Below are 27,860 nucleotides of genomic sequence, written 5' to 3'. Positions count from 1 at the left end.
ATAAATTTAAGGCTCAGCTGGACAGGTATTTCGAACGAATGGAGGGGTGAAGTGGAAGTGGTTTTTTTTTTTTTTTTTTTTGGCTGATGCTGCATAAGCTTGCTTTCTTGCATCATATGCCTCTACTAATGCTAATGCTAATTATGAGGTGATATAGAAGTCTATTGTAGATATAAATTAGTCTGTAATCAAGTCACAAAGGAGGTTAGGCAAGCTAAGGCAGATTATGAGAAGTGTCTGGCAAAGAATGCAAAGAAAAACAGCAAGGAATTCTATGTTTATATTAGTACAGTGGGGCTTTGACGTCCGATGACATCGACATCCAATATTCTCAGGAACCGATTTACTTTTCATACAGTCTTTTATTTTAAGGACTGATGATATTTGTAGGAATCGATGGCTTTCCGATATAGCTGGAATGATGAATTGGTGGCAATTTTCAGACACATGGCACACAGAACATCATTCGTACAATTATTCTTAAACCAATTAGCATCTTTGTTATTGTTAAACACAACATTCCGCATGTTACAGTACTTCGAACAGTTAGCATTAGCATTAGTTGAAGCATATGATGCAAGAAAGCAAACTTATGCAGCATCAGCCAAAAAAAAAAAAAACACTCCCATTTCATCCCTCCATTTGTTCCAAATGCCTGTCCAGCCTTACATTTATTTAGGCTATCAACTTCCACAACAAAAGATGGAAGTCTGTTCCACCAATCAACTACCCACTGGCTAAAGGCAAATTTCCGCACATCTGTTCTACAACTGTCTTTCCTCAATTTGAATCTACGCCCCTCAAGTTCTTAATCTGAGCAAGAGGGAGAATCCCATCAGAATTCAGCTTGCTCATCCCATTCAAGGCTTTATACACCTCAATCAGATCATCTCACAAGTGCCTACTCTCCAGGCGCTGCAATTTGCAGAAGTGATGCTTTCTTTATATTGCAGTTTCTTTATATTCTGTTTGATGCACTTGTCCAGTGTGTAAACAGAGTGTACCTTTTAACAAAACCGGCCTTTTCTCTTCCAGAAAAGGCCGGTTTTGTTAATTATACAAAACCGGCCTTTTCTGGAAGAGAATGCACAGAATATACCTCACTAAGGATGAGACTAGTTTACCTAGACATAAGCCTATGGAAAATAGGCTCACTCTCCCGTTGGGTGCCAATGCCTCTGGAGTTTTAAGCTGAAGCTTTTGCTGGTGTATCGCTCTAACATCCCCAGGGTATTTAAATAACAAAATGTCAACAAAAGCATGCTGGGAGTGTTTTGGCAATATGAAGGCCTGGGTTACAAGATATGTCTTCAATGAATGAGCTTTTGAAGTTTTCTGGCCTTCAGAAAACTTCAAAAGCTCAATGAGAAAAATAAGCTTCCTGTGAAGGCACCACTCCTGTTGGCTAATGCGCCAGGCCATGATCCTGACCTTGTTCTCTTGAGGCACAATTTTACTTTGTTCAAGTCAAATTTTTGGCACACAACACCACTCCTCTTCTGTGAGGCTAATCGTAAGTTCTTGGAATGATGCTTCCACCAGATGGTTAAATTCAGCCAGGAAAAACATCTGACCTTTAATCATCCATAAAACTTTGACTGATTTGAAGATGATGGTGGTGCTTTGACAAATGATATTGTCACTCTTGGTAAATCAATGGGTCTAGAGGCTGACAAAGAGGATGTGGAGGACCTTATTGATGCTCATGGGCATGAGCTAATGACAGAGGAGCTACAAGAGTTGGAGAAAATTATGAAGAGTGACTCTGGAGAGGAGGAGGAGGAAGAAGAGGACACCCAAGACGTGTCATCTGAAGAGTTTAAGACTGCCATTTCTTGTTGGAAGCATTTAAGAGAAGTGGTAAAAAAACAACCCAACATTGAAAACACTGAACTCATGATGTGCAAAATGGAAGACGAAGTCATTTCTTACTTCAGGAGACTACAAAACAGTCATAAAAAACAATCAATTTGGCCAGTTTCTTTTCCATAGCAGCAAAACACAGAAGACTGAAAAGACACATGACATCTGATCTAATCCCACCACTACATCACCATTGATGTCATCAGCCCTGCAATTCACGTCTAAGGTAAATGCTAATTTATTGTTTGGTTTTTATTTTAAAATATTTTATAACTATTTATTAAATAATCTTTATAAAAACACTCATTTTTAATGTAAAATTATAACATGTAAGAAATGCCTATTTTATGTGTTGTTGGGGTCTCCTGCCAATAATGAATTACAGGAAATCAGTGTATTATTCCACTTACAATATTTTCAACACATGGGTTTTGTGAAACAAAATACCATCAGATGTTGGGACCCCACTGTATTAGTATCAGCAATGGCGACATGGTGCAAGGAAGCCTATGGCTTAAACTGCATCAGCCAAAATAAATAAATTAATTAAATTAAATAAAAAACATAAGAATAAAAATAAAATAATAATAAAAAGAAAAAATTAAAAAATAAAATAATTAATAAGAGAAAAGGAAATAGACAACCTATGCATTTCCCTCCTCCTCCCATAGGTAATTATCCAGCTGACCTTTGAATTCCGAAAACTGTCAGCCTCTACCATCCATGTAGGTAACTTATTATTCCAGTAATTTATAACTCGCTGGCAAAAATAAAACTTCCTGCAACCCAGTCTAAACATCTCCTCCGCAACTTGAAATTATGGCCCTTAGTACTAGAATCATTTATAACTGTGAAAATTTCATCCTCATTCATTTTACTTATGCCTCTCATGGTCTTAAACACCTCAATCAAGTCTCCTCGAAAGTGTCTAGTTTCCAAGCTCTGCAACCCACATATTCAAATTCTTTCCTCATATGGATGCCCTTTTTACTTAACAAGTATAAAGTGCAGATTTACTTAACAAGCACAGGTCAATGCTGAAAAAAAAAAAAGAGTTAGGGTTAAATTTGAAAGTGTCTACAATTCAGCCCAGACATGATAGGAGGGAGTATATGATGAGAGCTTTGTCAATCAATTCGGCCCAGGAGCAATCTTGCAAGGCTCATGGGGTGGAATTTTTCTCAGCGTGGTCTGTGCTTGTTAACAGGAGAGAGTGCTTCTACAGGGATGGCATACACTTAAATAGAAGGGGTGCAAGAGTGTTTGCTAATGCTATCCAGGCAGAGTTAGGTGGGTCATAAAACTGCTAGCTTGGGGAGATTCACAGACTAAAAGGTTAATAGTAGTCGCAGCAGAGGTGAAAGTGATTCTTGCACTGCTTCTACTAGAATGAACAGAGACATAGTGTCACACAGATATAAGCAATGCAGAATTGGAATGGAATTTGGGGAGTACGAGGTGTACACAAAGGATAGACAGGATAGGAAGGGAGGAGGTTATGCTGTTAATTAAGAAAAACATAAAATCTAAAGAAGTGCATCCAGTTGACATTAGACGGACAGTGCAATGTTGAGTTACTTTGGTGTGACATAAGCATTGGGAAAGCAAAAATGAGAATAGGAGTGTGTTATAGGCCTAATTACTCTAATGAGTACAATGAACAATGGTACAGAGAAATAGAATGGGCCAGTAAATCAGATTGAGTTATAATGGAAGATTTCAACTTCCCAGATATTGGCTGAAACTTGTGGGCTGGTCACTTGCACACTAGCTACTGGATGATTGTTTTCTGCAGCAGCATGTTTGAGAGGCAACCAGAGAGTGGAATACTCTTGTTCTGGTTAGCAGCAGCGATTATTCATGCATTAAGAATTTGCAGATAAAGGAACCACTAGGCCATGCTTTGAGTACTGTGTACAGGTCTGTGGACCTCATTTTAGGAAGGATGTAGAGTTGCTTGACCATGAGAGAAGGGCACAAGATTGATGAAGGGAAAGCAGGGGTCCTCTTATCAAGAAATGCTCAAGTCCTGCAAATTGCAGCGGACGAAGACTAAGCACCTGTGAGGTGATCTGATTGAGGTGTATAAGGCCCTCAATGGTTGAGCAAGCTGAATTCTGATGAGATTCTTCCACTTGCTCAGATTATGAACCTGAGGGGGCATAATTCAAATTAAGGAGAGACAGTTGCAGAATAGATGTGCAGAAATTTGCCTTTAGCCAGCAGGTGATTAATTGCTGGAACAAATCTCCATCTGGCATTGTGCAAGTTGATAGCTTAAATAAATTTAAGGAGGAACTGGACAAATGTTTAGAGGGAATGGATGTGTGAAATTGTTTTTTTTTTGGCTGATGCTACGTAAGCTCATACACTTGCTTTCTTGCATCACATGCCTCCATTACTACTACTACTTCTTTAGATCTCACTAGATAAGTTACCCGTCTTCGGACCCTTTCCAGAAGCACAATATCTTTCTTTAGGTGCGCTCTCCAGCCTTGAACAAAGCATTCCAAGTTTAGTCTAACAATAGTCATATATAAAGGAATTATTAAGTCCTTATCTTTACTAGCAATTGGTCAATAAATCATAGATAGAACACCATGGGCCTTCCTTGCAACCAGATACAATGCTCAGAGAACTTCATGTCTGACAGTATCGTAATACCCAAGTCCCTTTCCTCCACTACCGGCTTTAGTTCAACTCCACCAAGTGTATAAGTTATTTTTAGGTTACTGCCCAGGTGCAATACCTTACACTTTCTGGATTAAAACATATCTGCCATTTTTCTGACCATCCCGGAAGTCTATCTAGGTCATTCTGAAAAAGCTCTGCTTGGCGAGGATCATTAACTACTCTACTAATCTTTACATCATCTGCAAATTTAGACATCACACCCTCTATCCCTTCACCGAAGGGACAGAAGGCGTGATGTCTAAATTCGCAGTCATTTATGAAATCTAAATTAGTCTGAATTTAGATTTCATAAATGAATTTATGAATTTAGATTTCATCGTGATGTCTCAATTAGCTATCATTTATGAAAATCAAAAACAACAGTGGTTCTAATACTGATCCTTGGGGAACCCCACTTCTTACATTAACCCAATCTGAGGAATAACCATTTATCACATCACTCTGCCTTCTGCCCTGAAGCCACCCAGCTATCCATCTAAGGATTTTTCCCTGTGATTCCAACCTGTTGCAGCTTATAAAGTAACCACTCATGTGGGACTGAGTCAAATTCTTTGCTGAAACCCAAATAAACAATGTCGAAATTATTCCCTAATTGACCCCATCACCCCTTTTATCTTCCCTATCATTCCTAAATACATTATACATACCATACTGAAACTCATCATCCCCTATCTCCTGGTGGCACCATGTTTCTGTTTGTTTGTTTGTTTGTTTGTTATTTGGTTTTTAGGAGCATTAGCAACTAAGGCCATATTGCTCCGGGATATGCGGTGGTTATTCCTTGACCTTTCCGCATCCTCCGTATTTGGTGTTGATGGGCTCGAACCCCGGTCTAATCAAGAAGCGTGTGCTACGCACTGCTGCTCCTTCCCACCTGGCTACGGAGGCGCCACCGTGTTTCTGTAAACCCTATTATGTCAGCATTACTTGTCTAGCTCTTGAGTGATCCTGTCAAAATAGCTAACCAGATTAGTTAAACATGATTTTCCCTTTACAAACCCATGCTGAGTATCCTTCAGAATTCCATTTCTATCTAAATGATTCTGAATTCCACCCTTGATTATTGTCTCCATGATTTTCCCTACTACGGAAATAACCAGCCGGTAATTTCCCACTTCACTTTTAGAACCGCGCCTATGTATTGGAGATACATTGGCACTTTTCAAATCCAATGGCATCACTCTCAAGTCCAGTGATGCTCTCATAATTAGCCTCAACAGTTCAATGCACTTAAATGCTGCCTCCCTTAAGATTATAGAGTATATGCTATCAACCCCAGGAGCCTCACTGGCCTGTAGGCTCAAATGTTTTTTCATTAAATAAACATGTGAAATTTCAACATCATTAATTACATATTTTTCAACTTCACTCCCATAATTTCTCATTGACACAAAGGGTTTTTCTTCTATAAATATCGATGAAAAGCAACTGTTGAGTTCTTCTGCAACTTCAGCTGCGATTTTTTATGAAAACCCCAAACACAAGAGGTATTAGAACCTATAGTACTTGGTACCGTGCTTGGATTGGAGGTTGAGAAGATGAAAGAAGTTATTTGTTGACATTACATTTGAATTTCTGTAGACTATAATTTTCAGGAAATATGTACAAAGGAAGGTTGTTCCAGAAAACAGCAGTTGAATGAATAAACAAGGAAGATGAAAAGTTGGTTCTGTAAGTTTGAAATTGGACAGTAAATGGACGTTGGCTTGTGGCAGCATGTGTTCGGACTGTTTTCAAAGAGAGAGCGGGAATAATAGAAGCCAATTTAGAAGAACAGTGCCCATGGAAATTATGTAGAAAAGGCATGCAGAAGAAAGAGTATGTCTATGAGACAACGAGTGGAGAGAATCTGTTAGAGAGGAATCATTAATTAACCTAATTACCCTCTTCTGAATGGAATCTAGAAGCCTGAGAGAGGTTTTGGGGGCACCACCCCAGATGTGGGAACAATATTCCATGGTAGGGTGGATTTGTACAGAGTGAGCAGCTGTTTCGAAGAAAAGTAACACCAAGAGTGAAAGAGAAAACCAAGTTTTTTTAGATGCACAGGCAGCAATATTTGTAATGTGTTTGTGCCAAGAGAGAGATTAGAAGTCAGGGTAATCCCCAAAAGAGATATATCATTTTGCCTAGAAATCGGAGTGTCACCAAAGATAAGCATAGGAGCAGAAGAATCCTTTTTGCGAGATATAAGACAAGACTGAGTTTTAGAAGGATTGAAATCAACTAAGTTGTCTTTGCCCCACTGGAGAATTACCTGTAGAATTACCTGCTTTCTCAAAATGGAAAGTGTAATGCAATGTGCTATCATCGGCAAAACTATGGTTAGGATTTTCTGTCAGTGGAAGAAGGTCATTAATATACAAGACGAAAAGAGTGGGAGAAAGAACTGAACCTTGGGGGACACCGGCATTAGTGATGAAATTAGAAGACAGAGAGCCATCTACCATCACCCTCAGTGAACGATCAGAGAGAAAACTGGATAACCAATTACAAAAAACAGTTGGCAAACCATAAGATGGAAGCTTGTTTAGAAGACCTTTGTGCCAAACACGACTGAAAGCCTTTGAGATGTCAAGAGCAATTGCTTGTGTTTCACCGAACTTTTCCATTGAATGTCCATAAACAGGTAACATAAGCCAGAATACCACCAGTGGATCGACACTGACGGAATCCATACTGGCGATCGTTGATCAGACGGACAGTTTCTAGGTAGTTTAAGAGTTGGCAGTTAATTGATTTCTCCATTACTTTAGAAATACTAGAAGTAATTTCAATGGGGAGATAATTGGATGAGAGGGATTTGTCATCTTTTTTAGGAACTGGCTGGATATGAGCCAAATTTCCAAGCAGAAGGAAAAGCACCTTTGGAATAAGAAAGTGGAAAAAGGCCGCAAAAACAGGAGTAAGTTCAGGAGCACAGGTTTTGAGAACAAGTGGAGAAATACCATCGGGTCCTGGAGCTTTCTTAGCATCAAGATTAGTCAAAATCCTTCTGACATCCTTTTGATGGAAGACCACAGGAGGCATTGAATGGAGTGTGTTGGAGGTGTTTTACCAAGATCATTAGTACACGAGTTGGAAGAAAAATGGGATGCTAACAGGTCAGCTTTATCCTTGGCTGAAGCGACAACAGAACCATTTGGCGTTGACAGAGGGAACAAAGATGGGCAAAAGTTGCGGCCAATAGCTTTGGCAAGAGACCAGAATGCTTGGCTACCATTAGGGCAAGAAGCAAGTTTTCTACTCTTAGCCTGTTCAAAATCTATTTTGGACTGATTAATAACTGCTTTACAATTTTTGCAAGCTTTGGTGTAGACAGAAAATGAAACTGAAGAATTGGAAACAAGCCAATTATGATATGCAATGTTCTTCTCTTGAACAGCCTTAGCACATTTATTGGAAAACCAAGGTTTAGATAAAGGATGAGATTTTAAAGTGGAGTGTGGAATAAAGGATTCTATTCCTACAAGAATAATTTTACTGACAAGATCTGAGCAAATGTTGACATCAGAAGTTTTGAAAGAGTAATCCAACCAAGGAAAAGAAGAAAATAAATCTTGCAGGTCATCCGATTTTGTATTCTTGTGATGCCAAACATCACGAGGTTTGGAATAGTCACGAGATAAAGGCTCCATTGGAGAAGAGACAATCACCAAGTTGTGATCTGAGGTGCCTAAAGGACCACTCACTTCAACCGTGTACTTAGAAGGGTTGTTTGTGAGAAAAAGATCAAGCGTGTTGGCTGTATGGTTAAGATTGTCTGGCATTTTTGTAGGTAAATGAACAATCTGTGCAAGGTCATTAGTAATTACAAAAGCCTCAGCATCTTGACCAGCTGGGTCAGTGTGACTCGAAAACAGAAACCAGCTGGAGTGTGAACATTAAAATAATCAAGGATAATTACCTCACTGTTAGGAAAGTTTCACTGGAGAAAGTCCAGTTGCAAAGAGCTCCAAGTGATTAGTGGAGTTGGGAGAACAGTAGAGACAACAGATGAATTTGACATAATGAGGTAGAGAGATTTTAAGCCAGAGAAGATTGAAAAGAGGAGATTTCAAATTACCAAGTCTTTGACAGGGAATATCAGAAAGGAAATATGCACAAGTACCACCTTTGAGGCGAAAGGAATCATACAGCGAATAATTTTGGGCAACTGAGATGAGCAGTAGTTGAATCAACTGATAACTGAGATTCTGTCAGAAAAAGTACGTGGGGTTTGGCAGACTGCAAGTGGAAATAGACATCGTTGAGATTAGAATTTAGACCATGTATATTTGTGAAATGAACTAGGAAGTGTTTGGGATGTTTAGATCTTTTTGCAGATAAGCTTACTCAGTTAGTTTGACAATTCATGGTATATTCAATAATAAGAAAAAGTGGGGGGGGGAGAACATGCTGTATGATGTAATGAAATTTTTGGATATGCTTTTCACATGGTAAGAATATACACAGATCTTTGAAATAACGTACCCTCAACAATGTCCCCCACATACACACTACTCAGACTCTCTCAAGTCACTATCTGGCAGAGTAGAGGTGGCAAGATTATACACTAGCTGATCAGGAAGTCTCCTAAAGAGTTACCAATAGGTTCGGTCCAGTGTACTATCTAGCGGCCAGTCTGCAAACACAGTTTTAGAGCTATATCCTCGAAACGTAAGGAATATTGGATCTCACCACGATGTTCATCATAACCTCAAAAGTCATTAGTCATACTGCAAGATGGAAGAGATGGGGAAGGGTTGACCGGAACTTAGCTCTGAAGACTAAGGGCTCCACCACTTCAAGCCTCCAATAAGCAAACTGGTGGTATCGCACCGGTTGATGAGAGTCATCTACCACCTAGTACTGCCCGGTAACACAGAGGTGTGGGGCATTCCTCCATGTGGTGTGGAGGAATGCCCCACACCTCAACCCCTACTTACGTTGGTTCACACCTGGGTGGTTACCCACCATGTACTTGTGCATGGAGGTTATACCCAGGCTTACTAACAGTCCCACCATCGTGAAGGTGCAAGCAGAGGATTTGGCTGTCACAGACCGTCCAGACTTTGCCGAAATTGGGTCACTTGACATAAGTTTATCAAAATAACGAGGAGCTAAATGACTTTGTGATAATTGAAAAGAAAGCAGAGGAGAAATTGTTAAAAATATACATAAAAAAGGCACCTGGGATGGATGGAATCTATCCCAGGTGCATTTGCTGCCTCCCTTAATATAATTAATATAATTAAGGGAGGCAGCAAAGGAGGTGAGCAAACCTTTGACCATAATTATGACAGCATTCTTGGATTCAGGGGTCCCTATGGACTGCAGATGGCGAATATATCCCCAAATCAAAGAAAGAATTAAAAGGCAACATGAGTAATTACAGACCTGTTAACTTAACTTCTGTTCCAGGGAAATAATGGAATCACTGGTTAAAGAAGTAATGCAGGACCATCTGGATAGGCATGTAACTATACTGCAGTCGCAGCATGGATTTATAAAAGGGTGGTCATGTCTAACCAAACTGATAGGTTACTGTAATGCAGTGACCAAGGAATTAGATACAAAAAATAATTTTTATATCATATACTTGGATTTCATGAAGATGTTTGACACTGTTGCACATAAAAGACTTGTGTACAAACACTAGCAATGTAGCATTAAGGCAGGTTACTGCTATGAATAAAGGGATGATTAAGTGAAAGAAGACAGAAAATGATTATTAATGGGCACTGCTCTTTGTGGACTAATGTTATTAGTGGATTTCCCCAGGGGTTTAGTGCTGGGTCTTTTCGATTGTTTTTTTGATATTTATCAGTAATATTGATGAAGGTATATCAGGTTTAATGTCCATGTTTGCAGATGATACAAAGTTGGCAGGGTGGTTAATGGCAGTCATCAGGGTGAACTACTGCAACAAGTTCTAGGAAAATTGAGTCAATGGGCTGAGAAATGGCAGTTGATGTTTAACGTTGACAAATGCAAGGTACTGCACATTGGCAGCACATTGGACAAACCAGAGTAACTTATCAACTGTGTGATGCTACATTCAGGGTATTGGAGAATGAAAAAGACCTGGGGTAATTGTGCAGTTAGACATGAAATTCTCTGAGCAGTGCAAACATGCTGCCAGCACAGCTCATGGGGCTTTGTCAATGATATATCGAAATTTTGCTAGCAGGGATAAGGAGATGATTATCCCTTTGTGTAAGGACATAGTTAGGCCACATCTTCCAAACTGTATACATGTGTGGAGGCCTCACTTTAGGAAGGATGTAGGTCTGCTTGAATGGTGCAGAGAAGGGCAACCAGTTCAGTGAAGGGAACAAAAGGGTGCTCTTACCTAGAAAGGCACCTCGAGACTAGACACCTGCAAGGAGATCTGACTGGGGTGCTTAAAGCCTTTAATGAATTGAGTTAGCTGAATGTTAATGGTATTCTTCCACTTGCTGAGGCTACATGCATGAGAGGGCATAAATTCAAGTTGAGGATGGATTGTTGCAGGATAGATGTGTGGAAGTTTGCATTCAGCCAGTGGGTGGTTGATTACTGGAATAGGCTTTCATCTGTTGTTGTGGAAGTGGATGGATTGAATAAATTCAAAGAACTAGACAAATTCTTGGAAGTTACAAATGGGTGAACTTTTTTTCTTTTTTTTTTTTTTGGTTGATGATATATAAGCTTGCTTTCTTGCATAATTTGCCATTACTACTACTACTTTTATCTGTTAAATTTTTTAAAAACAGTGACTGTTTTGGTAGATTAATTCTGACTGCTGATGAAGTTCAGTCATCCATTTCTCAGCTTAAAGTCTCACTGCTCCTGGTCCTGATACCCTTCCTGCTCTTTTTTTGAAGAAAAGCAGTTCTTCTTCTTTTGCTCCAGTGCTTATGAATCTCTTCAATAAATCTCTTCAATAATTGAAGAGATTTATAAGCGCTATGTTTTTAATATATCAATAACTGATATATTAAAAACATAGCGAGAAAACTATGTCTAGCAGCTATTGACTTATTATTATACTAGATCGTAGGTATAGCTTAGTTTAATTTTTCAGCACTCACCTCATAGTAATTCGCTTAGTTGGTGGAAAGTTTTACCACATACATAGTGGTTATGAGATTCTAATAACTTGCGGGGATTATAAATTTAAAAACTAAGTTATGGGCTTTAAAAATTTTTCTAAGAAAGGAAAGTGCACCTTCCATTCTATGGTTGTCTAATTAAAATAAATTAAATGAAGAAAGATATAAAGAGAAAGAAGAAAGATTTATCTTTCTTCATTTAATTTATTTTAATTAGACAACCATAGAATGGAAGGTGCACTTTCCTTTCTTAGAAAAATTTTTAAAGCCCATAACTTAGTTTTTAAATTTATAATCCCCGCAAGTTTATTAGAATCTCATAACCACTATGTATGTGGTAAAACTTTCCACCAACTAAACAGATTACTATGAGATGAGTGCTGAAAAATTAAGCTAAGCTATACCTGCGATCTAGTAATTACATCACAGCACATAAGGACTCTTTAAAATATCAAGAGCTTATTATTATACTGAATACAATTGTGAAAACTGTGTTTTTGAACTCCTACTTTATAAATATCTTAATTCCTACCTTCACCCTTTTATCAATAATCATCAATATGCTTTTCTTCCCAGGAAATCAACTGTTGCAGGTCTGGCCTTGTTCTCCTATTTCCTACAAACTAATATGAGCAAAGCAAATTAAATTTATTTGCTATTTATTGATATTTCACATGCATTTTACTCTGTTCACTTCAGTCTTCTACTCTTCATGCTTTCATCTTATGGTCTATGACCACCTTTACTGGATTTTCTTGATTCACTGCCTAGAAATCCTAAACTAACTGTAATAAGCTATGGTACTTCATCAACTCTATTATAGTTTCACAAAATGTTCCTCAGGGTTCACCCTTGAGCCTGCTTTTCTTTATTATTTACATTAATGATCTGTCAACTTTATTTAAGTCTGTTATTGTTGAGTGGAAACTCTATGCAGATAGTATTAAACTTTACAAAAGTTGTCTATTCTTCAACTGACAGGTGCTGAACTTCAGTTCTGTCTTAATTCACTCTCACTCTGGCTCAATAAAATAATGTTTTCTAAACCTATTAATATGTAATTTATGTCTGTTGCTTTTGCTGAAATTATGCAGTTAAACACGGTGCCTCCGTAGCCAGGTGGGCAGGAGCAGCAGTGCGTAGCACACGCTTCTTGATTAGACCGGGGTTCGAGCCCGTGATCACCAAATACGGAGGATGCGGAAAGGTCAGGGAATGCCCACTGCATATCCCCGGAGCAATATGGCCTTAGTTGCTAATGCTCCTAAAAAAAAAAAAAAAACTAGTTAAACAACCTCCATTTTTTATGATTAGTATATTGGAAACTCTCTAATTTGAAAGCACTGATACATTCAGGGATTTTGCCTATTCCGATCTGACCTTCATTCATCTCACCACATCAATCACATAATATCTCAGACTTCCAAACTTTTTGGCATAATTAAGCATACTTTCTCAATTTTTAAGAGTGAAAAAGTTATAATTCCTCTGTACAAGCAGCTTACACTTCCCATTTTTTATTATCGTGATATTATTTGGTCCCCATAACAAGAATATTTTTCTCATAGATTAGGTGAATACAAATCAAATTCATTAAATTCTTATGCTTTCGAAATTGCATTGCCCTTCACTGTCAAAACTATGGAGCTCTTTGCTGTTCCTTCAGAATCATTCCTCTCAACTCCAGTTGACCTCGTGGGTAGCATAGTTGATAGGATCACCATCCTCCCTACACTTAATTAATACCTAGAAAAGACCTGAGTTCGAGTCCCGTTGATGACGAGATGAATTTTTATGGGTTTTTTTCACAACATTAGTTGGTCTCAGGCGAGGGTAGCATGGTTTTTTTCCTCCCAGAAACTCGGGTTTTTCGTCCAGCAAAGAGAAAATCGACCTCAGAACATACGCAATAGACAGACAGTATACACCCAGCAATATGGCCTTAGTCGCTGATGCACCCTAAGAAACCCCTATTACAACACTCCAGATGACAATTCCATGGGTCTGTTTTTGTCTACAATATCCTAAACTCTATCAATTCTTCATCTCTTCTTGAACTACTTTTCATTATACCCCACTAGAATTCTCATTATAAAATTAATTTCTCACTGCCTGTCTGTCCCTTGTACTTACTTACTTGGTAGTCCTCTGTTCCGTTTCTTTCAGGTATCAAATAATCACAATATTGATTTTATACTTAAACTGTCTAAAAATTGCTCTTTATTTTGTTAATCCAAATTTTGTATATATTTTAATACTATTGACTGCTTTGATTCTCTATAATTCTCACCTTTCTCACCATTATCTAGGGTGTGTGTATCTTGTGGGTGAGAGGGTTGTAAATGAAAACAAATGTCAGAAACAACAAAACTGTTGATCTGATTTTATGCAAAATCAGAATGTATTCTACTAACATTTCATTTTTAACATCTTTAATTTTAAACTTAGAAACTTAGATGTCCAATATAAAAACCTACCAAGTGGGAATGTTTTATTATGATTTGTGGTACCACAGAGTTGATACATTACTCTGGGATTACTGCTTCCCATATGTAGTACTTTCCATTTCTGACAGCAAATAGTGTAGTATGTGTGACAAACATTTCTGACAGCAAATAGTGTAGTATGTGTGACTCGTTTCAATAATTTACACTGCCACAAGTCTGCAGCCTGAAATTGCTGTATCTTACTTCATAACAGCTAGGCATCTTATGCTTTTAGTAACCAAATTATATGTCATATAACCAAATTGTCATTATGACAATTTGGTTATATCACCTGCCAGCAAACATAAGCAATGTTCACATGTAAAAAGAGCTCTGATGGATTAATCTTCAACTGACAGGTGCTGAACTTCAGTTCTGTCTTAATTCACTCTCACTCTGGCTCAATAAAATAATGTTTTCTAAACCTATTAATATTTTAATAGGTTTAGAAAACCTAGGAAAGAAATTAAAAATGGCATAAAGGAACAGAACATTGTATAAAATAAACATAGTTTAATTAACTAATTTTCTAAATAAAAAAAAAACTGTAATAACACAAAAAAATAGCTGCTGAATGCAAAGATAAAAGCTAGTTATCTTCTATGTTGTTTCAATAATATATTTGATGGTGTTTAGCAAGCAACCAATATAACTAATATTAAGTGGGAATGTTTGAACACCCGACTGAAGATACAAAGAAAAGAGTCTTGATGGCAAATTAGCATTAGCATTAGCAAGGACCCATCATGAAAGAAAGCAAGCTTATATAGTATCAGCCAAAAAAAAAAAAAAACGTATTTCACCCATCCCCTCGCTCCAAATGTTTGTCAAGTTCTGCCTTGAATCTATTTAAGCTATCAACTACAACGACAGATGGAAGTTTGTTCCAGCAATCAACCATCTGCAGGCTAAAGGCAAACTTCCGCACATCTATCCTACAACCGTCTTTCCTCAATTTGAATTTATGCTCTCTCATGCAATTATTTTGAGCAAGAGGAAGAATCCCATCAGCACTGAGCATGCTCAAACCATTCAACGCTTTATACACCTCAGTCAAATCACCTTGCAGGTGCCTAGTCTCCAGACATCCATCTGGAGACTAGGTTTAAGTTTTGCAAATTCTCTGTAATTTGTAAAACTTAAGCCTTTCTTCATAAGAGCAACCCTTTTGTTCTGTTCACTAATCTTGTTGCCCCTCTATGTACTTGTTCCAACAGCTCTACATTCTTCTTAAAATGAGGCATCCAGACCTGTATACAGTACTCAAGGTGTGGCCTGACCATTGCCTTATACAAGGGGATAATCACTTCCTTATCCCTGCTAGAAAAATTCATGTATATTACTGACAAGACACCATTAGCTACTCTTGCAGACCGTCTGCACTGCTCACAAAACTTCATATTTGCCTGCACAATTACCCCCAGATCCTTTTCATTCTCTACCACAGTCAGTGTGGTACCACAGAGTTGATACGTTACTCTGGGATTACTGCTTCCCATATGTAGTTCTTTACATTTGTCAATGTTAAACTTCATTTGCTACCTCTCAGCCCATCTGCTCAACTTTTCTAGATCCTGTTGCAGCAGTGTACTGTCATTAACAACCCTGCCAACCTTCGTATCATCTGCAAACTTGGACATTAAGCTTGATATACCATCATCAATATCATTTATAAATACAGAAAACAACAATGGACCCAACACTAAACCCTGAGGGATGTGTTGTCCATTGTTGATAACATCAACTCCACTAATAACATTAGTCCACGAAGAGCAGTGTCCATTGATTACCACTCTGTCTTCTCCCACTCAACCATCCCTTTATCCATAGCAGCAATTTGCCTCCAATGCCACACTGCTCCAATTTGTGCAGCAGTCTTCCATGTGCAACAGTATCAAAGGCCTTTCTAAGATCCAAATATATGATATCAAAGTTATTCTTTACATCCAGTTCCTTTGTGACTACATCATAGTATCCAATCAAATTAGTCAGACGAGACTTCCCCTTAACAAACCCATGCTGTGTCTGAGCTATAACTGAAGTCTTGACTAGATGATGACCAGACTGGAGATGACCAGTGCCTCCATTAATTTTCCTGGAACAGAAGTTAAACTCACAGGTCTATAATTGCTTGTCTCCCCCTTTGATCCTCCTTTGTGGATTGGGGTCACATTTGCACATCTCCAGTCCATGGGTACCTCCCCTGAGTCCAGGAAAGCTCTCATAATTATGGCTAAGGGTTTGCTTATTTCTTTTGCCACCTCCTTTAATATAACTGGATAGATTCCATCCACCCCAGGTACCTTTCTTATGTTTATTTTCAACAATTTCTTCTCCACTTTAGTCTCAGTTATTACAAGATTATCTAGCTTACTGCCAGAGTTGAATACACCTCTGGCATTCCCCTCCCTGAATAAAACCTCATGTGTGAATGTAGATGTAAAATATTCATTTAGTTTGTTAGCTACCTGAGCAGGATCATTAACAGTTGAACCATCGATATCAAGTGGACCAATCTGATTCATCCCCTTCCTTCTAGAGTTTACATAAGTAAAGAATTCTTTGCTGTTTTTCTTTGCATCCTTTGCCAAAGATTTCTCATAATCTGCCTTCGCCTGCCTAACCTCCTTTGTAACTTGGTTACAGACCAGCTTATATCTGTCATAGGCTTCTGTGTCACATGTTAATTTATCCCATATGTATCCCATGCATTTTTCTTCTCTGTCACATGTCTAATTAGTTCATGTGATATCCATTTAGGCCTAACTTAATCAAACATGGCAAACTGTAATAACAAATAAGAGTATGCAGCCCACTGACTGAGTGACATGTGGGAGTAACAGATGATATACTGATTGGCATGTGCGTGTAACAGACTATAGCATCATAGATTTAAGTGACTAATTGATGTAAGGATTAAGATCAATTAACTTATTGGGAAGCAGCTTGTTGAAATGATTGTGGTAGTGTAGGGATAGTTTTTGTAGGCTCTTTCTTTATCTTTGCCCTTTATATTTTAATTATTCAAAAATAGTGGCTTCATTTTCATTTGAGCATCAAGTTAATAAAATAATGTGATGATCTGTTAATTTAACTGGTTATAAAGATTAATTAGTTAATCAGCTATTTAAATTCCCAATTCTTAACAGAATTAGAACTCGCATCTGTTTTTTTCTTCTCATAGATTTCCTGTTCAGTATATAATAGGAGAATGGGACTTTCGTTATATTACTCTAAAGATGCAGCCTCCAGTTTTTATTCCTCGGCCAGAAACAGAAGGTTTAGTTGATTTGCTACTTTTGCATCTGCATAACATTGTGAAAACAAATGCATTCCCTATGGATGAAATCAGGATTCTTGAAATTGGATGTGGAACAGGAGCAATATCCTTGTCTCTTCTTAAAGAATGTAGCTGGGTAAATAGAGTGCATTGTTTATTTTCTTTAGTTTTTCTGTGTACATGAAGAGGACAAGCAACCATATCAAATATTGTTTTATGGTAATCAAGATTACCATAAAAACAATATTAGCTAACTTCCTAGAATATTTTATTGATATGGATGGATTAGAGTTTGGAAGATATAGGAAATTCTTTAATCTCTGTAGTCATGAAAAATCATATGCACAACTTCATCGTTGAGTGTTACGAACTTGTTTAACAGAAATATTTTAAATAGAAAAACTCTAAACTGGATTTGTGAGGGTTATATTCACTGACTCTACTAGGTTTGGGCTCACGAGTTACAGTCTCCTATCATGTGTAGTGTCGTTCTGATGGTAGTTAGTCCAGCAGTTGTTCCTTTTCTTTGGCTTGTTCCTCTTATTAGATTGGCAAGTAATATTACCCTGGAAAGGTACTGTGAGTTATTTCAGAGTGTAAAGAAGTGGAAGCGGTTTCATAGGACAGAAGTAATACACACATATATATTATGTTAGATTATATGTATTGCTGTTCCAACACAAACCACAGATGCTCAATCGGATTGATGTCTGGTGAATTCTGAGGCCGGGGCAATACCTGGAAGTCTTGGTGAAGAGTAGTAAATAACTGATAGATATATCTAGTTAAATTTAAGGAATATATTACATAGATAAATTAACCTACATGTACTCCTAATGGAGTATGTGGTATGTCTATCAATTATTGACTACTATTCTTCGCCAATACTAATTCATGTAATCTAACATAGAGTATTATAAATTACATTAGTCTTAGTGTACACATCGTTACAGTAATAAAGTTACTAACTAATGCCATACTGTCTATATCTATCTCATATATTTTATAGATTTGATACTAGAGAGCTATTACGTGCTCGATAATTCCTATATTCTATTATATTATGAATCAACAGGGCTTACCTTTATTTTTTGATATAGGAAGCTTCTTTTCCAACTCTCCTTGTCCAACTCGCTAATACTTCATGGGGAAGGCGATGTCAATTTTGCAAAACATTGTCATAAAGTTAGATTTTGGAGGTCTAAACGGGCTAATAATTAAGGATCGATCGATTTTACATTTTTGTCCTGTGGCTGGAATTTTGAGTTAAATTTAGGGGTCTAATAATTGGGTAAGGGGCGGGGGTGGGGGTAGGGGTTGGGGTTATTCTCTACATTCCTTAAGTTGGACTAGACTTTTCGGGGCATCATGTTCACAGGAAGAGAGTTACTCACAATTGTGAGTAACTCTCACGCCACACATCTGAGTTGCTGTTCCAACACAAACCACAGATGCTCGATGGGATTGATGTCTGCAGAATTTGGAAGCCAGGGCAATACCTAGAAGTCTTCCTCATGTTCCGCGAACCAGTCTCGAACAATCCGGGCGGTGTGGCGTGGCGCATTATCGTGCTGAAAGACAGCACCACCAGAGGGGAAGACTGTTGCCACGAAAGGGTGTACATGGTCAGCAATGATGTTTAGGTTTTTGGTATTTGGTATGTTGAGGTCTAGCGGTTCCTGGGATTTCTCCCATCTCTGCGGTGTTCTCTGTATCGAGTGACTTAAAATCTGTGTCAAGCCAGAGATTTAAAGTGTGTGGATTGCGTATAGTGTAGTGTAGTGTAGATGAACTGTGTCCATTGTTCATCTGGCTTATTGGCCATTAGGCCCCTGATGGGACCCGTGTTGCCCATACCCCGCCACGAGGAGGCTAGCCAGGTGTTACTAGTAAGGAATCAGTACTCCGGCAGGTCCTGCCACCTACTTTCCTCAAGTTTCAGTGGCTAGGACATAAAAAAATTGCTTTAATCACTGTTGATGCTTTTGTTTGGTCATAGAGATTTGTTTTAAGAGCGAGAAGGGATTGTACGCTGGATAAGTTTTATTTTTGGCCGAAAAGGGTCGGGCAAGCAATTCAGGTGTAGTTACAATTTTGACATGTGGGGGCTGTGTGCTGTGAAGGTAGACAGATTTGGGTGGGGAGAAGGAAGGCTGGAGGGTAGAAGAAAAGAAGAAAGGGACTGATAGAGAAGGTGGCCCCTAAATGTTCAGTGGCCATGCCCATGCCAGAGGGAGAGTGGGTTTGGCAGCGAGTGGAGGGGACAGTGGTGTCTCTCCCCACCGTGAAAAGGAGATAAAGCAGAACCGGCAAGGTGTCAGACCTGAGTCACCCTTTGGCTAGTTCGCAGTTGGAAGCAAGGCTGCAATCTAAGTCGTTCATTTTGACTCTCCAGGTGGTGGACTTAATCTTGGCAGAGGCCACGATGCATCACCTACACGTGACAGGCCACCTACATCTAGGTCCCGGTGTGTGGTCGCATACAGTAAGGACTCAGTTGTCTTTCAGTTGTTGTAGGTTGTCATGCTTCTTGTGTTCAAGTCCTGTAGTCACTCAGCTGGTCGTCAATGGCCAGTTGTGTTCTTTGCATCTATTCGGTGATCCAAAGTCTGAAATTTGTTTCAGGGTGGTGGAAATGCTCTTTGCCTCACAAAGAGATTTTTGAGCGAAAAGCGTGAAAACCTTATAGTTTTCTTCTTCCTGCAGCACTGTGTCCTCCTGATTTCTAAGGATGGAGCGTAGTTTGGTAAACAGCAGGCCATGGAGGTCTTCATAAATATTATATTCGTATAACAGGTGCTCCCAAGTTTCTTCTTGTCTGTATCTACAGTGTGCTATGTCTGAGATCCCAAAATCGTGTAGCTTCTTCATGAAGGAGCCATGCCCTGTCAGCAGGTAAGTGGTATGAAGTCCAGGAGAGTACCGGGTCGGGGAAAAACACGTCCAATGTCTCGTGTGAAGCTTCTAGTTATGTGGTCTTTACTGGAGTCATTCCACCAATTCTGCCACACTGTTCTCATGTGGTCTGTAAGACGTCTTTTTTCCTGTGGTCTAGTTAGAGTTAGGTACGTAGTGTATCCCAAATGTGTGATCACCCTTCCTTTGGCGTGTTGGTGCAGCAGCCCATGGCCCACAATCTCCAAGTCCAGAGGGAGACATCTTTCAAGGACATGGAAAGCGTGTGTGCTCACTGTGCAGCATGCTCTGGTTGTTGTAAGGAGAATTGTTCGATGGATGGGTTCCAATTTCCTTCTGTTAACAGCAGTGCTTGCCTTAGCGTACCAAGCTCCCGCTGCATAAACCAGTGCCGAGATGAAGAATGCCTTGTAAAGGATGGCGAGTGCCCTCTTCTTCAGACCCCAGTCTCTGCGTGTAACTCTAGCGAATAGGGCCAAATATTTCCTGAATTTTACTCTGAGGTAACTAAGATGCGGTGTGAAGTTGAGGTGTCTATCTAGGATAACACCAAGATATTTGACTTCTGTTTGGAGTTTAATGGTTGTTCCATTTATCTTGATCTGGGGAGGCCTCCTGGGATCAAGGGATCCCTTGAGGAGTATTGAATGTCTTTTCTGGTGAGATGTTCAGTATGTTCCAATTTGCTCATCCTTGCAGAACAGAAATGGCATGATTTGCATGGGTCTCCAGCTGTGTCCTGCTATTAGCCTGCAGCATCAGTATGAGATCATTGGCATATGCCTGCATTCTTATATTAGGGATTTCCATATTGAGGAACTGATCCAGCACAAGAATCCACAGAAGGGGCCCCTCTATGCACCTGCCTGGAGACAGAGTACAGAGTATTTTCGGATCTAATGGCACCAGAGATTTAACACATCTCCGCATATGTTCTTTGTATCGAGGACATCATCATCATCATATGTACACTCATCGGAGCATTTCCGGAGCAGCAAGCTCAACAATGCAATTTAACAATTTACATCGACCTATTTAGCCTTCCTTACTGGAAGCCAGCAAGGAAGTTTACCATCCCTAGCCCCATGAAGGCAGGTCGCTATTACCCTTTTATATTTATACTTTATACACTATTTTTTTTAGATCTGATTGCTTTGATCAAACCTACAATCAAAATTTACAATTAATTTAGAGGTCAACTAATATACATCAATTGAGCATTTAGCTTCATATTTACATATCAGTACAATAAGGCAACGACAAGTAGTTGCAAGACAATACTAACATCCGCTAGCATGCGGGAATAAACATTACTTACAAAGTGTGCCAAGCACAACACACATATTTACATGACTATGTATATATATATACAACCATTATATGGTAACCAGCCTTTCAGCCACCATGAACGGTCAGCCCAAGGAGAAACTAACACTCGAAAAGAGTACCACCCTGTCTGCTGAGCAGCAGGAGGAGCACTGACCAAGAAGAAGCTGAAATCATTGAGCAGTTGCTATGGAAGCTATCCATAAACAACCTTACTTTTAATCTGCTCAAGGTAGTTCTTGTAGATAGGGCAATCCCTACTATGAACAGAATGGTCAGAGGCACTACCGCACTTCAAGAAATTCACGCAGGTAGGCTTCTCGGCCTGTTTTGGGAACTCCTTAGGAAAGTGGCCCTCCCCAGCACAATGGCCACACACACACACACAGCCTTGAATGTACAGTTCTTTGCTTGGTGCCCGAAGGCAAGACATTTGAAACACTTCACTGTGAAGTATATATCTCGGACTTTGTAAGATGACCAGTGCAGGAACACACTCTCCCTTTCTCAATCAAGATGTTCCGCAGCTCTGTGGGAACCTCGATGATCCAGTTCTTAGTGTCCTTATTCGTGACTTTCGCCACTGATCTAACTATGTGCTCGACTGGAGTAGAGATCTACTCACACTGTGAGAGCTAAGGTTGCACTCGAAGAGCTCAGAAAGAAAATCTTCTTTTTCGACATCAGCATCCACATTGTAGATGATGAGATGCTTACCAGGCTTCTTGGGGACCTCAGTCTTCATACCCTTCGCCTTTATTGTCTCACAGTTAAGTACCTTTTGAGCATCTTCTTGACTGGAAACCTCCAGTACAACTCCATTATCTTTAATGGTTCTCATTCTGCAGACGTTTATGCTCTTCAGAACAGGCTTTACAGCTTACATCCTCACTGGTCCTCAGAGTCTTGGAGTCCGATTTTATCAACGGCGTGCACTTCCGTCTTCTTTGGGGCTGAACTTTTCTGGTTCCGTACGACATTCGCGTATGATGTGCGCAACACTGACAGAGGACTGACTCTTCTTTAACATCACCTTTAACGACTGGTTTTCGGCATAAACTTCGGTAGCCTTTGCTTCCAGCTGATCCCACATTCCAAGAATGGGGTACATAGCCACTCTGTTGACCTTATTTGAATCATTAAGCATAAAGTCATGGAGTCTCTGACGCACAACTTTCATGTCTTTGAAGTTTTCTTGTGGATCTCCTTCTTCTTCTTCGGAGTCCTGTGTGAGCCGCTTCACGGCAATTCTCTGTGCTGACTCAATAACCACTGAGTCACTGGAGGAATCTCCATCCATAATTTCCACCAAGTCAGTGGTAAGTCTCTCGAGCACAACTTGTGCTGAGCCTGACGGTTAAGTTCCAGCCCTACCATCTGTAGAGCCAGAACTGCCAGGACAAGCAACGTCCATAGCCTCACTCTCCAAAGTCTTTAGAGATAATTTGTTCTTTGAGGACATGGTTTTATATAATACACAATAAATGCAACAATACTTTTTAATGATTTAATGGCTTATATGGTAACACAATGTTCATTCCAAAATAGTCCCACACTACACTAGTCACTTTTGACAGACAAAAGTCCATTGATCAAGGCCTACTTAGCCGACCAGGAGTCCCCTGGTTGCCCACCCCGGACTGCATGGAAGTAAGGCCAAACCAGTCAGCAGTAGTCACTGCCACAGTAATAAGAAGTCTCTTATTAGAAACACTAAGATCACTGTAATAAACACAAGATCAAAGCAATAAGAACACTGTGCACCCAGACCGCCAAAATGGTACCGGGGCTGTATCAAGGACAGTACACTGTCAAGGCCAGTTAAAAGTTGTTAAAAGTGTGTGGGTCATGTATTGTGTAATATGTTGTGCCCCTTGTTCATCTGGCTTGTTAGCCGCCAGGCCCCTGATGGAACCTGACGTTTATGTATTCTGCCACGTGGAGGCCAGCCAGGTGTTCCCTTAAAGTTTGTTCTGGCAGGTCCTACCACCTACTTTCCTGAGATTTCAGTGGCTAGGACCTAAAAAAAATTCTTTTCTTTTGGGCACAGTTGGGATGGTATATTATACGCTGTTTAGAGGGGCTATTAGGAATATGCACTGGAAGTGACAAGATTTCCTAATAGGTCGGGCATGAATTTTGGTGTTTTAAATTTGGATATGTGGGGCAGGCGCTGTGTAAGGGGAACGAGATGGGAAGGGAGGCAGAAGACTGGGGGTGGTTGAAAATTGGAAGTAAGGGGTCGATAGGGAAGATGACTCCTGTTGAAATAGTGGGGCATGCCCATGACCCACCAGAGGAGAAAGAGGGGTGGCAGGAGGAGGAGGAGAAGCAGGCTGTCCCCTCCCCCCCGCCAGGGAAAGAGGAGTAAAAAAAGCAGGCTAGGCAGAATGTCTAGCCGGGGCACCGTATGGCAGTATGACATCATAAGATGCAATCTTCGCCTTTGTGTTAGACTAGTGGAGGTCCGAGTCCAAGTTGCAATCTTCATCTTTGCGTTAGTCCGGAGGAGGTCCAAGTCCAGAAGTCAGGTCCAGTTCGTCAAGTTCATGTGTTGTATCTACTTCAGGTGGTCTCTAGTTCAGAGTTTTGCAGTCATTTCAGGTAGTCACGTCTGTGTTTTCATAGGTTAATGATGATGTGGCAGGGATCGTTGTCTTTCAAAGAGTTTGCGGGCAGACAGTGAAAGCCCAGTAATTATCTTCTTCTTGCAATATTATTCCTTCTCGGTTCCTTAGCTAGGAATTGATGCATGTGTATAGCTGACATCTGAGGTCCTTATAGTTGTCACAATCGTCGATAAGGCGTTCCCAGGTTTCCTCCTACCCGCAGTTACAGCTCAGGTTGTCAGAGGTTCTTGTGGAGTTTCCCCTCTGAAGAAGCCGTGTCCCATAAGAAGGAAGTTGGTGTGCAAGCCAGGAGAAAACCGGAACGGGTAGATAGGATATACCCTGCTGACATAGGGTATAAATTTTTTTTGGTGACTTGCCCTTTTGTGGTAAGATTCCATCTATTTTGCCAGATAGATTGCAGATATTCCATTAACCTCTTATTTTCTGAGGATTTGCTTTTCTGTGGATCTGTTGTGTAGTCTAGATAAGTTGTGATTCTTCCTTTTGAATGTTAGTGCAGCAGCCCACAGTGCACAATCTCTAGGTCCAGGGGAAAGAAGCCCGCTGGGACCTGGAGCGCATGGGTGCTCACCGTTATTCTTGTTGTAATTTGTTATTTGGTTTTTGTGCTACGCACTGCTGCTCCTGCCCGCCTGGCTACGGAGGCACCCAGGTGCTCACCGTGCAGTAGGCTCTAGTTGTTGTTGTCAATAGTATGGATCGGTGGATCGACTCCAGCCTTTTCTTGTTGACTGCTGTGTTTGCTTTCTGATACTAGGCGTCTACACCATAGGCCAGCATAGGAATGAAGAGAGCTTTTTATAGAAGGGAGAGTGCCCTCTTCTTTAGTCCCTAGTCCCTACTGGTGATTTTGGTTTTCAGGGCCGAGAGCCTCCTTGTTTTGGTTCTGAGTTAACAGAGATGAGATGTGAAGTTCAAGTTTCGGTCTAGTATTATTCCTAAATATTTTAGTTTCTGTTTGAGTTTGATGGTCACTCCATTTATTTTGATTAGTGAAGGTCTAACAGGGTCAAGTGCACCCCCTGAGGAGTATTGAGTTTGTTTTTTCGGTTGAGATCGTTAGAAGATTCCTCTTGGCCCAATCTGCTGTCTGCTTGAAGCATCATAATCAGATCATCAGCGTATGCCTGTGTAGTGACATTTGGAATATCCAGATTTAAAAACTCATCAAGTACCAGGTTCCACAGGAGCGGCCTCAGGATGGATCCCTGGGGGCTGCTCCTGTAAACCGGTCTGGATACAAAGGTAAAGAGAGTGCTGACCGTGATTCTTCAGTTTTCCATGTAAGATTTCAGGCAGGGAAATAGATTTGATGGGATTTAAGCCCGCCAGAGCCTGGCCAGAACACTGGGCCACCAGAGAGAGTCAAAGGCTCCAGCGAAGTCAATTGAGATGAGGAGGAAATATTTCCTGTTACAGTTTCTGACTGCATCGATGATCCTCTCGAGGGCATCAGTGGTGGAGCATCCCCTCCTGAAACTGAATTGGTTTCTTGACGTCAATTGAGCATTCTAGTATCAGTTTTCAATTTTGTGGTAGATGAATCGCTCAAAGAGCTTGCTCAACATCGACAGCAGAGCGATAGGCCTGTATGAACCTGGCATGTCCTGGGGTTTAGTGGGGTTTTTCAGGATAAGTCTGACTCGGGCTGTCTTCCACGAAGTTCGAAAGACACCCTCCGTGAGGCACTGATTTGCTAGGTTTTAATATAGTATCCGGTATCATTTCTACTGCCTTTTTTAGTATTTCTGGCTCTATTTGATCTTTGCCTGGAGTTTTCCTGTTTTGCATTTTGGCTGCAGCTATGATTGAGTTTTGTTATTGTGAAAGGGGGCTCCACTGTCTGGGTGGAGTATTTATCATTCCCCTTGCAGAGAATTCTCTGTTCCTGCATGTGTGGCATTATTGAAGATAGGAAGATATAGTCCAATATGTTATTAATGGAAGAGTGCCAGGATCTGGTGTATGTCCCTTGAGGTGTTAGGGTGGCAGCAATGACTTCTCCCCTGGGGGGAGGCAGTGGCAAAGGGAGTCGTCACTGTAATCCTTCTGTCATCCAAGTATGATCTAGGGCAGCAGAACAGGTTGCCTGGAATTTGAGCATGCCAAAGTCTGGCCAGGATTCCAGGCCACCAGAGAGAGAATCAAAAAAAGCCAGCAAAGTCTATTGATATGACGAGAAAATACTTCATGTCGCAGGTCTTTGCTGCCTCGATTATGTTTTCCAAATCGCCTGCCGCTGAGTGTCTTCTGAAGCTGAACTGGTTCGGCGACATCATGTTCACTTCCTGGAAGTGAGTATAATCACTAGTATAGAAGCCGCTCAAAAAGTTTGCTCAAGGTAGAAAGCAAAGCTATGGGTCTGTACGATGATGGCTTATCGTGGGGTTTGGTTCGATTCTTAAGTATAAGTCTTATTCTTGCTGTTTTCCACTTATTAGGGTAATAGCTTCTGAAAGACAGCGATTGAAGAGATTTAGAATGACGTCTGGTATCTTCTCTGAGGCCTTTTTGAATATCTCTGGTTCAATCCAATCATCACCAGGGGTTTTCCTGTTTTTAATGTTTGCTGCTGCTATGTTCAGCTCCATGATTATAAAGGGGGACTCAACTGCAGTGGTACAATAAGAGGAGTTTTCTTCACAGAGTTTTTCTCTGTTCCTCAGTCTGGGGCTCAGTTTGAGGGTGGAAGATGTGGTCTAATATGTTGTCAATTGATGATTTCCAGGTTCTGGTATAACTTCCCAGTGCAGTTTCGGTGGCTGTAACCACTTCCCCTCTTGGAGCTTGTTAGTGACAACTCTATAAACAATTCCCCGTGGGTCAGCATTGCAATTTGCACTGACCAGGGTTTCCTATGTTTCTTTTTTCTTCTACTTAATCTTCGCCGTGTAGTTAATTTCTTGCCTCGCGATACCTGTCTTAGCTCATCCACCTCCACCTGTGGGCAGGTTCTGCATGCTCATTGGAATGCTTTTTGGGCTCTGTTTGCTCTGTGTCTGAGGTCAGTTAGTTCCGGTGACCACCAGGGAACAGCCCTGGGGGCTGGGCGTTTCTTTTTTATGGCTATGTCGCTGCGTCCATTAATTTTTGTCACCTGCTGCTGGAGGTCATTTAAGTATTGGCCTTCAGTTGGGATGTTTTTCTGCTCCAATCATCAGAGTCCATTGGAAGAGATCCTAGTCAGCTTTGGGAATGGTGTACCTTGGTGAGAGAAGTCTGATGATCTGTTGTGGAATTAGGGTTCGGTGCAGACTGAGGGTTATAACCCTATGATCAGATGTGGTCCAATAGTCCTGTACCTCCCAGGGGGGTGAGGTGTCTTGCTATTGTGCGGCTTGCAAGAGTAAGATCAATGTTTGCTTCCCACATTGTACTTGAAAATGTGGGAAGCTGATTGGTAGGTTCAGGATAGTAAAGTTACTGCTTGCTATGCACTCCTCCAGTCACCGTCCATTGTGTGTACCACTCCTATCCAGAGGCACCTCCATAGCCAGGTGGGAAGGAGCAGCAGTGCGTAGCACACGCTTCTTGATTAGATCGGGGTTCGAACCTGTCACCACCAAATACGGAGGATGTGGAAAGG

At 40.4% G+C, this 27,860-nt stretch overlaps 1 protein-coding gene across 1 annotated transcript in view; it reads left to right on the top strand.

The window, feature by feature from the left end:
• Nucleotides 1-27,860, top strand: part of HemK1 (HemK methyltransferase 1) — a 105,448-nt gene that overhangs the window by 37,503 nt on the left and 40,085 nt on the right. The window contains exon 4 of the mRNA XM_090381527.1: nucleotides 17,304-17,535. Coding sequence (XP_090237653.1) covers nucleotides 17,304-17,535 — 232 coding nt within the window. The remainder of the gene's footprint in view (nucleotides 1-17,303; nucleotides 17,536-27,860) is intronic.

Source organism: Mastigoproctus giganteus, chromosome 9 (assembly GCF_048544385.1).
Source record: "Mastigoproctus giganteus isolate SK-2022 chromosome 9, ASM4854438v1, whole genome shotgun sequence".
NCBI classification, from domain to species: domain Eukaryota; kingdom Metazoa; phylum Arthropoda; class Arachnida; order Uropygi; family Thelyphonidae; genus Mastigoproctus; species Mastigoproctus giganteus.
This window is presented reverse-complemented; position numbering and strand designations above follow the sequence as displayed.